The sequence below is a fragment of the Biomphalaria glabrata genome, chromosome 9 (genome assembly GCF_947242115.1).
Source record: "Biomphalaria glabrata chromosome 9, xgBioGlab47.1, whole genome shotgun sequence".
Classification (NCBI taxonomy): Eukaryota; Metazoa; Mollusca; class Gastropoda; family Planorbidae; genus Biomphalaria; species Biomphalaria glabrata.
Window position 1 is genome coordinate 1,657,376 of NC_074719.1, and position 18,079 is coordinate 1,675,454.

At 33.4% G+C, this 18,079-nt stretch overlaps 1 protein-coding gene across 3 annotated transcripts; it reads left to right on the forward strand.

The window, feature by feature from the left end:
- The first annotated feature begins 8,928 nt into the window (after window positions 1-8,928).
- On the forward strand, window positions 8,929-17,754 carry LOC106053044 (uncharacterized). 3 transcript variants are annotated; one of them, XM_056042832.1, is made up of 4 exons: window positions 8,929-9,008; window positions 12,282-12,398; window positions 13,218-13,348; window positions 14,826-17,754. In XM_056042832.1, the coding sequence occupies exons 2-4, from the start codon at window positions 12,282-12,284 to the stop codon at window positions 15,493-15,495; spliced, it is 918 nt and encodes a 305-aa protein (XP_055898807.1). In that variant the 5' UTR covers window positions 8,929-9,008; the 3' UTR covers window positions 15,496-17,754. The 3 variants fall into 3 exon arrangements, with proteins under 3 accessions (XP_055898807.1, XP_055898806.1, XP_055898805.1); XM_056042831.1 differs by lacking the exon at window positions 8,929-9,008 and adding an exon at window positions 9,224-9,353; XM_056042830.1 differs by lacking the exon at window positions 8,929-9,008 and adding an exon at window positions 9,225-9,363.
- Window positions 17,755-18,079: the final 325 nt, after the last annotated feature.

Here is an 18,079-nt window from a genome sequence, read left to right on the forward strand (position 1 = left end):
GTTGGCCCGCCGAATAGTCAAGGCGGTCCAGGTTTCAATCCTGAATAGTTTAATTACTTCACTTCTAAAATGGCGTGTTAATAAACTGTCTTTAACTCTATCTCTCCTAACAGACGATACCAACGTTGATTCCACCGGAATGTGGTAAATAATTACGGAGAGAAAGAGTTAATTTGAGTACTTGCTCGATTGATACTATGTAGAGACGGTAGATACTTTTTAAAAAAAATCGATCTATCATGGTGTGGTCGATGTTGTAAATTGGCTAACAGGCCTAATTTATACATGTATTAATTTCTAATTGATGATTTAATTCCTACACATAGTGTCTTATAAAATTACAGACACTCCTTCAAAGATGATAAGCTCTTCTTACACTCGATTTAACTGTCACATATAGTGCAATAACATAAATAGATTATGTATTGAGATTATTATTATTATTATTACTATATAATTATATACTATATTATTATTATTATTATATTAAAGTATCTTTAATCTCCCATTTAGTTTAATGTTAGTTTCATCTTTACTTTCACCTATCCCTATCACCATACAAGATACTTTGATCATCTTTCTCCATTCCTCACCGTTGTTTGGTGTTGTTGTTTGTTTTTTTTTTGGGGGGGGGGCCTTTAATAGAATTTCTTTCCATGACAGAGCTGTCCATTCTGTAATGTTATCTTCCCATCGCTTTCTCTGTCTGCCTCTTTTTTTTTTTTTTTTACTGGTACTGTTCCCTGAAGGAAGGTCTTTGCGAGCCCTGATGATCTTGTAATATGGCCATAGAGTTTAAGATTTCGTATTTTTATTTTTATTTTTTTTTTACGATCCATTTTTACTTTTTAAATGACATTTTAAAACAATTCAATGCAGCGAGGGTGGTGGGCGCTTCCGTGGGTGTCGAATGTAAACAAACCAAATGGAGGTCAATTTCAACGGAATACGTAATTCACTAACACCGGGCGAAAGGCCGAACAAGCACTAGAAGTTAGTCGACGCTGATGTTGAATATCAAACAAGTTTAAAAACAATGAAGGGAACTATCGAATGTCAGCTACGTTTATAAAATTCTACTTATTCCTATAATGAATGAAGACCGTCTGTATTCTGATGTGCTCTATTTCGTTCAGTCTGAATAAAAACTTATCCTAGTCACGTCATTGTCACTAAGTCAAAGCTTTCCCTATTTCCGAAACAAATAATTAATTCCTCATCGTGCCATAACAGCTAGAACAAGAAGAAAAAGAGATATGGGTAATGTGCTGGCGATATAATGGAAGAAACTTTTTTTAAAAAAAAGGAAGATTGGCAGAAATTTTCTAAATTATTAGATAAAATAAATATTTTTAAAGGAAGTAGAACTGTTGCCAACTATAATATAAAAAAATGACTGTGTGTTATAAGCGGAGACGTTGATAAGTTTAAGTTCCGCAATGCTAAACACTACTCAGATATTCTTATAGGCTTTTTTACAATACCTCTATTCAAGTCAGAACTTCGTGGAGGAAGGGTGGAGAGTGGAACCTTGGAGACGGATCTCAAAAACGGCTCTAACGATTTTCCTATTAATTTAACAGTTGGTGTATATCGCTGGGGAAAAAAATTACTATCTCGTTGGCCACACTAGGAAAACTCTAGTTTGACCGTTATAATTTTTCAAAGTAAAAAAAAATAAATAAATTTTAAATTGGCTAGAGAACTTGACCTAGATCTAGATCGAACATTTCTTCTTCTTATCTTATCTTATATTATACAGACGTTACTTCAAAAAAGAAGATGATTACGTCCTACGCGTCATGCATTTAGTCATGCATATTAACCAATGACTTAAATTCTGCCAAGTCACTGGTTTTCCTGGCTAGCTCAGGCAACCCATTCCATGCTTTAATAGCACTAGGGAAGAAGGAAGAATTTGTCCTAGCATATGGGACGAGGAATGTGCCTTTATCTTTGTGTCTTTCTGAGTATTTTATTAAATTTTGTTTTCGTATTTGAAGATTATGGTTCAGTGTTTTATGTATGATTGCTACTTTACTTTTGAGTCTTCAGTCCTGAAGGCTTTCTAAATTTAGTGATTTTACTAAAGGTGTTACTCTAGTCAAATGTGAATATTCGTTTGTTATGAATCTCACTGCTCTGTTTTGTGTCTGTTCCAGTTTCTTGAGTTGAGGGGTCCCAAACGGAGGATGTATATTCTATTACTGGCCTAACCAAGGTTAAATAACATTTTAGTTTTATGTTCTTATTTGATTTATAGAAATTTCTTTTAATAAATCCTAATGCTTTGTTTGATTTTTTTTTGTAGTTTCATCAATATGTGGATTCCATGACAGTTTTTCATTTATTTTTTTTTCATTTATCTATCGAGTACGGAGTTTTTCAATGTAAGACATTATTGATTCAAGAGTTTATTAAATTAAAATTATAAAGTGTAGTATATCTAATCATATCTATTCATTCTTTCTCGGGGAAGTAAAAATTGTACATATTTTAAAATCTAATATTCAATCGCTCTATAACCTATATAAAGGAAGTATTGTCTTTTTAAATTTTTTTTTTCTTATTACATACATAGCACGCGTAAGATCATATATAATGTGGAAGGGAAACACATAAAAATGCATATATTTACAACCTTGACTCTATATATGTGAATACCCCTCCACCGTTTTATTAACATTTTAAAATATTAAAAAAAAAAAAAAAAAAATGTGATGTTTCTTAACTACCAATACAGTCATACATTCAGACATACGTATAACACGCAGAGACTCTGGAACCAGTATCTTGACCATCTGGTTGTACTCTCACTAGCTATTTAGTAAATAGGTCATCTCCTGTTGTCAGTCCGTCTCAATCTCTTTCTCTCTCGACTCACACACTCTCCGATAGTAAATACCAGTGAGTAGCAACTTTTTCTTTGTTTAGTACACCCACCATGTCCGCCCCATCCCTAAACACACACACGCCTATGCTAAAGTTTACGTGCTTTGGGAATTTACTAAAGGGCGAGTACTCAATAGGTAAGTGCGGTACTAGGTTGTCGACCCTGGCTGTAAGGCCTTAAAGAGTTATCTATTTATTTTAGTTTTAACGTCAGCCATATTTTCCCAAGAAATACAATTTATTTAGAAAGAAAATAAAAACTGCAAGACAATAAACAAAATTAATAATAAGCCTTTACTTTATAATAACACTAGATAAATGTAGGACTTGCTTTAGGTAACGACAAAAAGGCGGGAGAAGCCAAAACGAGGCAACAAGCTTGCAGACGTAAACTTCTTTTCTTGTTGATCGTCTAACTTCCGCTATAGATCGAGCTATTTTAGCTGTTATAAAATGGTTTGATGACGCACGGTGGCTGAGTGGTAAAGCGCATGGCTTCCGAACCGGAGGTCCTGGGTTCAAATCTCAGACTGGGATTTTGAATTTAGGAATCTTTGAGGTGCCTCTGAGTCCACCCAGGTCTAATGGGTACCTGACAAAAATAAAGGCGGTTGGTCTTGTGCAAACATGACACCCTTGTTAAACCGTTGGCCACACAAATAGTTGACCTGTACCTCATCTGCCCTTTAGATCTCAATGTCTGAAAGGAAACCAAATAATTTGATCAACCATATAATAAATTATACAAATAGACCAAGAAAGGTCTGCATTTAAATAAATCGACATTAACATCTAGATAAGTGGTTCTAAAAATATTTTAATCCATGATCCATGGACCAGTGGACCAACTTTACAGTCCCCCAAGTAAAAATGCTACATAAAAGCGTAGTTTAAAAAATTACTAATCTAAAAAAAAAGCAACAACTTAAACATGCAGGTTAGGAAGTAATTAGGGACATTCTAATTTTGTTTCCAATGAAATAAAATTTAAAAAAAATAACGTCCTGAATAAACGTGATGAGATTTTATGAGTCTAATTTATGTCCGGTTCGAAGTTTGTGAGTAGCAACTAGCAATCCCATAAGCACTCGTTTTTACTCTTTTTTTTTTAAGAGGTTTATAACCACTTTCTACCAAACAGGAAACGGAAATGTCGTCAACAAGTTCTATACTTAGCCTATGATGTAACCAGAATTTGTGGTCCCTTAGTTTCTCACTTGTGAGTATTTCAATAAGCTGCTACTGTGTTGATGTGGACTGTAGATCAGAGTTTGTCCTAACACCCAGTCTGATATACCCAAGTGAAGAATGTTTTGAAATCTTTGGTTGAGGTCTGCAAGAAGAGCCACTAAGTGTTGACAGCTAACAAATCTTCAGCTAGTTTATGGCCATTTCGAAACTTAAAACATTTTCCTCTTCCCAGGCTTTGTTTGGGCAGAAATTTTTTACAAACATAAAGTTTTGTATTTCTAGTTTAAGATAAGATAAGATAATTTTTATTGATCCAATCAAATGGAAATTCAGTTTGACTACAATTGACAACATCAGCGTAACTACTGTACAATAACAGTATAGATGAAAAATTCGAACAACATTCACACACGACACACAACCAGCGTTTTATGAGTTTGACTTTTATGTACTTCTCGTTGACGACAGCTGATCCTGTAACACTCTGACCGATAGTGGGATAAAGGAATTTTTAAATCTTTCTGTTTTAGTCCTAATGGAAAGGAGACAACCACTTCGTTCAGATCTTATGTAACAGTGGTTTAATAGGTGCATGTTGTCTTTAAGAATAGTGAGTGTTTTGGAAAGGCATATGAAAAAGCTCTTCAAGAGATGGTAGCTGTGTTCGAGTTATATACGATGCTTTTTTAATTAGTCTATTTAGTCTAAGTCTTTGTGCCAGTGAAGTATTACCATACCAGCAGGTGATGGCAAAGTTAGACTGCTGATGGTTGCTGTGTAGAAAAGTTTGATTATTGTTTTATCTATGTTGAATTTTCTTAGCTTTCTGAGATAGAAGAGTCACTGGTGAATTTTTGTGTAAAGGTTTTGACAATGTTCACTCCATTTCAGTTTGTTGTTGATGGTTGTTCCTAGATATTTATATTCTTGGACTTGTTCAAGGGTTTGATTGTTTATCTGAAAAAGTTTAACTTAAAAGGGGCACCTTGTACTTTCAAATTAAATTAGATCGATTGTTAAATGAAAATTACAAGGTTTTGTCTTTTTTTCTTAAAGAAATTGTAATACTGAATCAAAGAGAGTATAAAATCGATTTCAATATGCACTTTTAAACCACCAACATACTTCTCTTTGAAGCAGTAGACGATGAAAGTCTTAATCATTTTCCAAAGCAAATAATCTCTCATTGAAGGCATTCCTTCTGATTTTATTAACTGTTCTAATGACATAAACTATTGATCCGTACAAACTAAGAATTTTTGTGACTAATTTATTAGGACGAATGACACAATGTACTAAAAAATACTGGGAGGCGCGATGGCTGAGTGGTAAAGTGCTTGCCTTCCGAGCCGGAATCCCGGGTTCGAATATCGATGAAAACTGGGATTTTGAATTTCTGGATTTTTAGGGCGACCCTGAGTCCCCCCAACTCTAAAGGGTTCCTAATATTAGTTGAGGAAAAGTAAAGGTGGTTGGTCGTTGAGGTGGCCACATGACACCCTCGTTAACCGTGAGCCATAGAAGCAGATGACCTTTAGATTGCAAGGGAAACTTTCCTTTTACTTTTGGTGCAGCTTGTTTGAAGTATCCCATGATGCCTTTATGTCCTCCTACCATTGCTAGAGCATTACTAGTAGCGACAGGGAGGAAGTTAGTCAAGCTTTTACATCGAAGCATCAATTCAGTAAATGACTTTTCATATTTCATGTCGGTTTCAAAAAAAAGATTTGTAAATGAAACATTTTTGGTACAATTTTTCTTCTTTAGAGAATCTTACATAGGTTAATAGTAGTCCCCTAATGCTTAATTTTCCTGTACAAAAACAAAATTTAATAAAATACTCTGAAAGACACAAAGATAAAGGCACATTCCTCGTCCCATATGATAGGACAAATTTGTACAAATACTCCTTCTTCCCTAGTGCTATTAGAGCATAGAATGAGCTGCCTAAGCTAGCCAGGAAAACCAGTGACTTGGCAGAATTTAAGTCATTGGTTTATATGCATGACTGAATGCATGACGCGTAGGACGTAATCATCTTCTTTTATGATGTAACGTCTGAATTATATAAGATTAAGAAGAAGAATTGAGCTGATCAAGCTGAATAAAAAATTTCGATGTTTTAAAAGTAGACGCATAAAGAATTGTTTACGCACGGAGACATTGCGTCAATCTTTATTTGTACTGTATTAGTGAATTAGTGTTCGGAATAATTTTTTTTATAATGCCGAAATCTATTTTGTGCAACAAGATACGTATTAACTCATTCGCAACTGGTAAAATAAGTTTTTCACCGATTGCGTACGAGTGTACGCGTTCCGGACGTTGTAATCAGTGAAGAAATGTTCTAAGAAACATGCAATCTGAGGTTTTAAAAGATAATAAAAAGAATGTTTTAGATTTTTAATGGAAAAGGGACCAAACTCAGTGGCGTAGCTAGCAATGTGTGGATGAAGCGGGCCGCCAGGGGCATCAAGAGGTGGGGGACATCAAGAGGTGAGGGGCATCAAGAGGTGGGGGACATCAAGAGGTGAGGGGCATCAAGAGGTGGAGGACATCAAGAGGTGAGGGGCATCAAACTTTCGTTATTATGCGTGAAGTTACTATTCTACTGAACTTTTCAGTAAACACTACACATTGTACATACATGAACAGACTCATGGTACTGTTTTAATGTAATCTCTCCTCAAAAAGATCAAGTACTACTTTCGCTTTTACATCTAAAGATTGACTCATGAGTGGTGGAGGCTATCATGAATAAAAACCATAAGACCAGCAGAGCTCACATTCAGTCATGGCTAGCTTGCATAGAGCTTGAAGTTTGCCTGCGAGTATGGAACTGTATTGACAGGGGAAGGGGAAAAGGTGGAAGGAATTTATGAAGAGAATCTTGAACATCATTCAAAGAATGATCCACACTGGTGTGAACCTCGAGAACGGGATGAAGAAGAATGTAAAGGATAAAATCAATGTAACGTTTTGAGTTAGTGAAATTACCATATGAATTTTAGTCACCTTCCAAACTATTGAATTTTCAGATCTAAATCAACCTCGATAGTGCCCCTTATCTTATTTTATATATTACAGACTTTACTTTAAAAAAAAGATAATTACGTCCTACGCATTTCATGTGTCAATCTAGTCATGCATGTTACAATGACTTAAATTCTGCTAAGTCGTTGGTTTTCCTGGCTGATTCAGGCAACCCTTTCCATTTTCTAATGACTTTTGTGAAGAAGGAGCACTTGTACGAATTTGTTCTAGCATACGGAATAAGAAATGTGCCTCTAGCTTTGCGTCTTTCTGGGTATTTCATTAGTTTGTTGTTGTTGTTTTTTTTATTTGTAAATATATGGTTCAGTGTTGTATGTATGATAGCTACTTTACTTTTGATTCTTCTGTCCTGGAGAGTCTCTAAGTTTAGTGATTTTACTAACGACACTGACGAAAACGAATTTCACCTGGAGCGAAAAAGGATTCAACCGTGCGAAAAAGGATTCAACCGTGTGAAAAAGGATTCAACCGTGCGAAAAAGGATTCAACCGTTGGTTGCAGGTTCTTTAGAAGCATCCAAACTAAACAAGGACCAGTTGAGATCTTGTATATTATGAAATAAAAACATAGGGGCTAGTAAAAAAAAACCTAGATAACTCCCAGTTATCAACATCTAGACTGGCATATCTCTAACACTAATTGCGGTAATGATGCTGCCAACATGCGATGTTTTTCCAACGTAAAGTTGATCAAGAAATACTTGCGATCGACGATGACAAATTTAGTATTCACTAAGTTGGTAATTTTTTTAAATTGAACTAAAGCAGGTAAAAGTTCGACAAAATTATTGAAAGTTTTGTCTAAGCTCTTACAGATTTATTTGCTATCTTTTTGTACAATAGATTTTTTTTTTAAATTAGCAAATACTTTAACAATGGAAACACATTATTGTGTAATTTAAAAAGAAAAACTTTAGGAAGTTTTGTTTCATTAATTGAAAATCAGCCGCACCGGGCATCCTATACCCTAGCTACGCTACTGGCCAAAATATTTTCTGTGTTGCTTTTAATTTCACTCTTTTTCTTTGACTTGATTGCGTGTTTGTGAATATATGACATGAGCCACTCATACTAGTATTTATATTTATGTTTTAAATCCTAATCAGTTCTACGAAATGTTAATTCTTTTAGTGTAGGCTATTCCAGATCGGCATCGCCCCTTCATCCTCATCTATTTATCTAAGCTTCGATGCTATGACAAGCATCAGTATTTATATTAATTCAATTATCACTTTTATTTCAGTTCTGCTAAGAGCAAGTCAGGAAGAAAGGCAGAGCTAAAGGGAGACATTTCGACACCATGACTTGTTCATGTTTACGGAGTTTGTGATGTGGTTGACATGAAGATTTGGTCTGTGGCGTGGTTGGCCTGTGGTTATGATCATTGTGATGTGGTTGACGGTCATTATAAAGTTACGTAATGCTGTATACTCAACTTGTTGAGGCCAAAAGAAAATCCGCCTCCGATGACACAAGCAGACGGCGAAAAGAAAATCTAAATCGACCACCAGCAGACAATGGTTATGTCTGCGCTGGAATGGCAAAATATGTAGGTCATAGCTAAGGATGTGTAGCCACGGGAAATACTGCATTCCTCATTAATCTTCGGACTCAAAGACAAACCTTATTATTATTATTTAAAAAATAAAACTCCCCCATTCCTTCCGGGTGCGTCAAAGAAAGCAAGAGAACTAACTCTTAATGATTAAATTTTAACCAAACGCATGAGATTAAACATAGACCTTTTAAAAATTGTAGTCCTTGTTTTTTACAATGATGTAACATTATGAGCAATTGCATTTTCAACTTAAACCAATCATTTAACTGAAGCGAACCTCATAGTTATTATTTCAAAACATAAAGTCGGGCAAGGTTAGATGTAAAACTGTGTGTATAATTAAAGTCTAGATGTAGAATTATGTAATTTTTTATTTAATCACAGACTTCAATCTAAAACTTCGACATCACAGGTTTTCCATCTTTGTTAATACTAGAAATAGAAATCTTTGAAATACTAGAATCACTAGATCACTACATTTATTTATTCGTACACTTCTCCTGCAAACTTTTAGACTTATTAATTTATTAAAAACTCAGCGCAAAGGAACGGAATGCACATGGTGCCTAACAAGATATGATCTCTTGCTCTATCAATGTCATCATCTTTGATGTGTTCTACCTCAGATAGATTGTTATTCTTCAACAACTACAAATAAAGTATGAAAATGTAATATTTGCCATACAGTACTTCTAAGTAATTTTGAACTTAAAAAAACTACTGAATCTAGAATTTAGTCTAGAGACACTAGAGTCTAGACAGATATACCGGTATTAGTTAAATTAGTTAGTATTATAATTATTATAGTCAATAGTCCATATAACTTAGACTAAATGAGAAGATTAGAAAAAAAAAATTTCATCCTAAGCATCAATTTACTGTCTAGTCATAGAGTCTACATGTTAATCAATGACTTAAACTTTAAACTCTGCTAAGACTAAGTAGTAAGTCATTGGTTTTCCTTGCTGATTCAGGCAACCCATTCCTTGCTGGCATGCTCTAACTAGTCTAACTCTAATCATTAAATGGCACCATGCCACTAGGGAAGATCTATAGAGTCTAGATTTGATCTAGGACTAGATCTAGAAGTTAGATCTAAGAGTATGATATATATATATATATAGTATGCTTAAATTTAAATACTAGCTAGATCTATCATGTAATGTAAGACTGTTTGAAGTGTTTGAGACACACAATGACACAGTAGTTTCTAGACTCTAAATTCTAGTTAATTTCTAGTAATAGTACAATAAATTTAGAATTAAAATCTTAGCTAAATCTAATCTACAGATATAGATAGATATAATAATAAAATATAATATTATAGAAGATCTATATTATTTAGTAGATCTAGGTCTAGTAACTAGTAAATAAAATCTATAATCTAGATCTAGTAGACATAGAGATATTGTAGACTAGATTTAGAAGATCTAGATTCTAGATCTAGTAGATAGATCTAAAATCTAGACTATTAAACCAGTCCACTACTTGCACTAATTGATTAAATATTAGGCCCTATTTATATTACAAGGTATAGGTACTTCGATAAAAATTTCAAAATGATCACAATGCAGTGGAACCTATTTGTTTAGATAAAACTTGAGAAATGCTTTCCAATGATACCAATTTTATATTGCTGAGTTAATTATGAGGGAAGTTATTAAATTTTTAGTGGCCAAAAATTAGCCTTCTTTAGCCTTTGTAAAGCAAAAAAAAAATCTGTGACCGAAACAACTGACAGTTGAACTTAAATTAACTGTATTATAAAAAGTCTTAAAGATATGGGTTTGAAACTTAACACTCTTTTTCATTAACCTTTATTCTGTTAAAACAAATTTAAAAAATAAGACCAAGCAATAAAATCTTTGAAAAAAAGTGAATTAATATATAAAAAAAAAAATGTGATTTCGTCATCATATGAGCCCAAAATTCACTAATAAAACAAATCAGAGATCTGTAGTGTGTTTTATTTTGTTTAATTATAATTCTACTGTATTTAAATAGCTATTTATATGCATCATATAGATAATTTTTATAAATTATAAATGAAAACAGCGCTGCGCAGAAAAATATTTGCTAAAATTTAATCACTATAAGTTTAATAAATTTCATAAAAACAGTTTAAACCTTTTTGTAGTGCACTGGCAATTAATCATTTTAAAATGCCTGAATTTTAATGCTTTAAAAATTAGATCGTAAATGAAAAATTTCTTGCATCGGACAATAAAATAAAAAAGAAACCTTGCGATTTATTTAGAAGCTATTATAAGATTTTTTACTTAAAATTTTGTGCAGTAATAGCTCATCATTTTAAAAATATAATGTACTCATTTATTAACTATTAATTTACATGTATACTTATAGAGAAAAACAACACACGGAAAAAAATAATTAATTAATAGTTCGCTGAGCTAAAAATATGAAAAAAAATTATTTAATATTAATTATTATTTTAAAATATTTATTTTTACTTTAAAATTTGCACATTACAAAGTCATTATAATAAAGATACATTCCCTCTCCATAATCTAGCATTTAAACATTATAAAAGTTAATCTAAATGAAAAATTCCTATGTGACAGTATGTGTGCTTCTAAAAATAGCTCGTGATAGACAGAAATTGACCATTTCCAGTAAATCACTGTGTTGGTTGTTACTAAAAATAGATTTTAACCATCAACTTTGAAAATTAATATCTAAAGAGTGCGCCAAGCTACAACGTTCAAACTTAGCACACAGATATATATTAACATGCTAAATTCAATAGAATTAGTGAGATTGTTGTAACTATAAAGACTTTTATTTTATTTAAAAATTAAATTTTACCCTTCTTTGTCTTTGTTAATTTTAATATCAAATATCTTTAAAGTGCGCCAAGAGAATCTAATGAAATTTAAAATATACACATTTCATAATATGATAAATTATTGTAGCAAACAGCATTGTTGTAACTTTTATAGGAAAAAAGTTGTAAAAATGTCAACTTTCACATAAACTTTTGTTAAGAAAAATTTACCAGATTGGCTTCAAAAGCAAATAAAAATTATCTCTGATATCTTATGTTTACAAAAAGTAATCATAATTAGTCCTCAACTCAAATACAATATGCTAAAACTTTGATGGAAATGACCACCCCTAAAAAAAGGGTAAAATGTGCTGACACACTTTTCAGCCATTTTTCGGGAGAAAAAAAAATGGATCTAGGTCAGTTTATCGAAGTAACTACAAGGTACTAGATCTACTATAAGCTAGAATCTTAAAATCTTTTGATATAAATAGTTACAGTATACACTACACTTAAATATAAATCCTACCACAGACATAACATCTATATACCAGTATACTATGTGGGCATGGGAGAAGACATGACTATAAACGTTACTGGAGATATTGCTTCTTCATATCAGAGGCATTAAACATACTGGTACAAATAAAATCCTAAAATGCTACCAGAGACATTAGATCAAATTATTTATTTCACATTTGAATAGAATGGAATTGTTGAAAATTGATAAGTAAATTTAAAAAATATGATCTTAAACGGATTTTTTTTTGTTATATATATTTATTTTTTTTATTTATGGCAGATGACAGACAAAAAGATGACATTAGGATTCTTAGAGAACTTTCTTCTATCTGGTTCAGCTGCTGTCATTTCAAAGACATCTATAGCTCCCCTAGAGAGAATCAAATTACTGATACAGGTAAACACAATACAGAGATTTTTAGATATACGACAACAGGAACAATTAAAATAAAAAGCAAATTCAAACGACTAAATGTAGGCTTGATGTTCAGTTGTACTATGAAGCCCTTTTTTTTTCCTTCTAGCTAGCTTTTTGCTGCCGAGCTGTAGGCTTTTTTGCAGTCTTGTGTCATGGATAAGTACTAAAGTAGTGTGAGTCTTTTTTTCTGCTGTTCCACATTGGGGTCCTCTGGTAGTTTATTTATCTTTAAATAGGGTTCTCCATTCTTTTGGTAACGGTAGGGCTCCAGTTCTCCAAATACATTTGATAAAGTTAAGTGTGAAATTCTTGGCTTGTGATCCCAGTCCTCAGAGAATTTCTTTTGTTATTGTATCAGGTCCTGGAGATTTGTTTTACTTCAACTTTTGTATGGCTTAACTGTTTGTTTTACATGTTTCGGATGTTCCTTCAGAGTTGAAGATAGTGTACTTCCTAGTCCAAACCTCCCGCAGGACAACGGGGGATGGGAGCGGGCAGGGTTTGAACCCTCGACCGTCGATAAATCTGAATGACAGTCCAGCGCGCAAACCGCATGACCAGGCAGCCATCCCAACTAGAAGGAAAGGCATGTCAATCATCTGATTTCAATAAATTACTTAAGATGTCTAATAGTTAACTGAAATTACTTCTAGATTTATTTATCTTGACTTGGCATGGATCATTCTCATAGAGATATAAAAAAAGAAATAACTTTAAATTTATAAATTTTTTTGTTTTAAGAAATAATTTTTTTGTGTGTATTATTTTTCAATATTGTTTTTTCCCTTGACATTTAAGAATCAAGACGAACTCATTAAATGTGGGAGACTGAATAAACCTTACAGAGGAATCCTTGACTGTGCTGTCAAAACGTTTCAGTCAGAAGGACTTTTGGCATTTTGGAGAAGTAATTTTGTGAACTGTGTCAGGTAAGGATGAAAGTGTTTGTAATCAACTCAGTCAGCTAAAGACTGTATGTTGGTAAGAACTGTTTCAACTAACAACTTATAGCAGACCTGCCTATTGTTATGCAAAGTGCGTATTCGTTACGCAAAATCTCTAAAAAAATGACAGTATGCAAATACTAATTTAACCCATCAGGTTACGCATTTCTTATCATTTTTTTCCCCTCTAAATTAGCTTATGAGTGGTCACGGAGGTCACACTAAGCCGTCCAATGGGGAAAAAAAACAAATGTTGGGGTGAACACATTGCACCCAGATCTATACGTTGATTTGTTCTTGATAGCAATTAAATCTAGTCTAGAAATGAAGAACGCGTGAGTAGCGGCTCGAAGTTCATTATTTTGGAGCTTAAAAAAAGTCGAATTCAAAAAAAGAATCCCAGATTCCTGCATTCATTTTAATAAAAAAATATTGACGCGCTATCGATTCAAAACATATTAATATAGCTGGATCTAGATCTAGATATACTTATCTTTATCTTATCTTATATAATACAGACGTTACTTCAAAAAAGATGATTACGTCCTACGCGTCATGCATATTAACCAATGACTTAAATTCTGCCAAGTCACTGGTTTTCCTGGCTAGCTCAGGCAACCCATTCCATGCTCTAATAGCACTAGGGAAGAAGGAGTATTTGTACAAATTTGTCCTAGCATATGGGACGAGGAATGTGCCTTTATCTTTGTGTCTTTCAGAGTATTTTATTAAATTTTGTTTTTGTATTTGAAGATTATGGTTCAGTGTTTTATGTATGATTGCTACAGACTTTTGAGCCTTCTGTCCTGAAGGCTTTCTAAATTTAGTGATTTTACTAAAGGTGTTACTCTAGTCAAATGTGAATATTCGTTTGTTATGAATCTCACTGCTCTATTTTGTGTCTGTTCCAGTTTCTTAATGTTTTCTTGAGTTGAGGGGTCCCAAACGGAGGATGCATATTCTATTATTGGCCTAACCAAGGTTAAATAACATTTTAGTTTTATGTTCTTATTTGATTTATAGAAATTTCTTTTAATAAATCCTAATGCTTTGTTTGATTTTTTTGTAGTTTCATCAATATGTGGATTCCATGATAGTTTTTCATTTATTATAACACCTAGGTATTTTGCGTTTTTAGTCTGTGTTACTGGTTTGCCATGAATAAGATAAGTGGAATTAATTTGTTTTAGTTTTTTTGTTACTCTTAACAACTGACATTTTTCTGGGTGGAAAGACATGCTCTAATTTGATTCCCATTTCTGTAATTCATCTAATTCTCTTTGTAAAATATCTTATACAGGAGTGGATCTAGGCTGCAAACTTATACAGTATTCTGATGTCCTGGTATATTTGTCTCATTCCTTGCATCTAGCTGTCTATAAAAATAGACATTCACTAACTTTAAAGATCAAATATTCCTAATTGATTCACTTTTATTTCATTTGTATTCATTTATTTCTAGGTATTTCCCAACACAGGCAATGAACTTTGCCTTCAAAGATCACATCAAAGCAGCTTTTAAAACTGTTCCCGGTGAATCCCATGGAAGAAAGTTAGCCAAAAATATTTTTAGTGGCAGCATAGCTGGCGCTTTGTCCAATTGTTTTGTGTATTCACTGGACTATGCCAGGACCAGGCTGGCTATGGATGCCAAAAATGCTGACAATCCCTTAGCAAATAGACAGTTTACTGGAGTCATAGATGTCTATAAGAAGACATGGGCTGCAGACGGGATTCAAGGACTTTATAGAGGTTTTGTTGTGTCTGTGATATCCATTATGGTGTATAGGGGCTGTTACTTTGGATTTTACGATAGCCTCAAACCCATCTTGCTCAGAGAAAACCCAGGGTTCTTCTCATCCTTTGTTCTAAGTTACGGTGTGACTGTCAGCTCCAACCTCATTGCTTACCCCCTGGACACTATTCGCAGGAGGATGATGCTGCGCTCCGCTGAGAAAGTTCAATACAAAGGCTCGGTGGATTGTGCTCTCCAGATTATAAGAAACGAAGGAGCCCTGTCACTAATGAAAGGCGCTGGAGCTAACATTCTCCGCAACATTGCCGGAGCAGGGGTTCTAGTAGGCTTTGATAAGTTTAAAGACATTTATATTCGATACCATCAAAAATTATGAACAATGAAGTTAGTCTATTCTTTAAAGTGACACATAATTCTAAATGTTAGTTCACAAATTCATTTCCAGCATGTGTGAAAGTGAAAATATTTATAATGTGGCTTATGTAGTGTGAACATGCCTTAAAGATTAAAAAAATACAATCTTGTTGATTGTAACTGAATAACTTTGTCTAATACATACAACGAAGTACAATCATTTTTCAAAAATATGCCACGCTTAAAACAGCTATTTTTAAAAATTTTCTTCATTCTTGTGATAATTTATTAAAATGACGAATTCTTTAGCCACTTTGATCCTTGCAAAATAAATTTATTAAGAGTGTCCACTTGTCATAATAAAAAAAAACAATTCTTGATAAAATAAACATCTCCAAGATATGAAACTCTCTTGGAACACAAAGACCCTGATAATAAATGTACTAAATATACTAAGTAACGGTACAGACTATTTGAAAATTGTGTGAAATGTTTTTAAAAAAAAAAAACTAGCTTGGTAACTTTTTTTTATTAGGTGTTTTCATTTAACAGCAATAAAAGCTCAGTTTCATTTATCAACCAGAAATGCATTAATCAACCAGAGATGCATTAATCAATCAATGATTAAGACATTAATCAGCAATAAGTCATGCTAAAAATTCTTTGCTGTTAAATTTTGGCCAAAATTTGATGTAAATATTTTTAGTACCGGTATTTAATTATTCAATTGTGGTGTCTTATTTCTTTAGCTATTCATAATGTCTTTGGAACTAATGCTCTGTTGGATACTAGTCTTATTGCGACTAGCCGTGTACAGCAATTTGATCCTGATATCATATCAAAGGTTGAAATAAATTCAGAAAAAAAAATCATTAGTTAATTATAATGCTTGGCAGGTTCATCTCATGATTTTAGATGGTATGTGGTATACGCTTTGGACTGTCACCAGGATAGTTCAGAGTTCAAACCTGCCCTCTTCCATTCCCTGGTGTACTGCAGGAGGCTTGAGCTAAGTGTATGCCTAGGACGTAATCATCTGCTTTTTTGAATTGAAGTAACGTCTGTATTTTATAAGATAAGATAAAATATAATGATCTTGTGTTCTGAAGACTCGTAGACAATCTATCAATCAAAATAAAACAATGATTAATGTTTTCTAGTGTTCTACTCATAATTGGGGAACCGAAACATGAATATTAATTTACATTTGATTTATTAAATTTCAATTTTTAGTTTCTTTGAACCTGTTAAAAAAAAATTCAGTTTAGTAATTCTAGGTGGTAGGCTATAGTTTAGTAATTGAAGGTGGTAGGCTATAGTTTAGTAATTCTAAATGGTAGGCTATAGTTTAGTAATTTTAGGTGGTAGACTATAGTTTAGTAATCCTAGTTGGTAGACTATAGTTTAGTAATTCTAGGGGGTAGGCTATAGTTTAGTAATTTTAGGTGGTAGATTATAGTTTAGTAATTCTAGGTTGCAGAAAATATAATCCACAGGATGAAGTGATTCTGTAATTCAAACTAATACTGGGGTGTGTAATCAAGTGGCATAAACCACTTGGCTTCTTATCAAAAGGGGCTTGAGTTTGAATCCTGACTTGAGCAGAGTTGTTTGGGTTAGGGATGTTTCGGATGTTCCGTCAGAGTTGAAGATAATTACTTCCTAGTCCAAACCTCCCCCAGGACAACGGTGGATGGGAGCAGGCAGAGTTTGAACCCGGTACCATTGATAAGTCCGAACGACAGTCCAGCGTGCAAATCGCACGACCAGGCAGCCATCTGTGTTTGCTGAGCACCTAAAGGCGGCATTGAAACCACTCGGGACAATAGCGCTCTGAGAAGCATGAAAGTTGTGCTATTCAACAGAGATTGGACCATAGCGCTCTGAGCAAAATACAAAAGCAATTTAAAAACTAAAAATACAATAAAACTGTCTAGAAATTTTCATTCTTCTTTCTGGTCTCACTTACTTCCACTTTTCTGTTGTGGTCCCAGATCTGCTTGTGTAGTCTATTGGTTTTTCATTCACACTTGGAAAGAGTTGATGTCAAGATCAAAGTACAAGCTAATGTAATGCCAAATGATATGATGAATGCTTGGAGACATGTTTGTGTGTGCTTTGTTTTGTATTATTGATGGTGCTATGATACACTTAATTCTGTTGTGTTTATTATAAATAAGAAATTTGTGAAATAGTTTTGGTTGCATTATATTATTAGGTCTGTGTGTGTACGTAGTGGGTTTATAAAATTTTTAATCAGAATTAAACATTTTAATAAATATCTCTTTGTTTATTACATACTTTAATGATGACACATTTTAAATGACAAGTTAGGGTTACTTGTAATATGCTAATGTCATCGATTTTCATGATCAAGGATGAGTGCAGTGTTTCACATAACTACCCAAATCCAGTTGTGACCTGCAAATTTTCCAGCATCTCAAGCAGACAAAGCCATTGTCAGCAGTGTATTAAAGTTTTCTTTCAGGGTTACATCTAAAAAGAGGGCATGACATGGCCTGAATTGTGCCAATGTGCCATAAAATTTAAAACCTAATGAGGCCGAAAGGCATTATCAAAGCCAGAAGATAAAGAATGATTGCTGT

Excerpts from the sequence above, each read along its gene's own strand:
- LOC106053044 (XM_056042832.1), top strand. The coding sequence starts at position 12,282 with ATGACAGACAAAAAGATGACATTAGGATTCTTAGAGAACTTTCTTCTA. Across the intron at positions 12,399-13,217 it reads GAATCAAATTACTGATACAG|AATCAAGACGAACTCATTAA; the intron begins GTAAACACAATA and ends TTGACATTTAAG. Across the intron at positions 13,349-14,825 it reads AATTTTGTGAACTGTGTCAG|GTATTTCCCAACACAGGCAA; the intron begins GTAAGGATGAAA and ends ATTTATTTCTAG.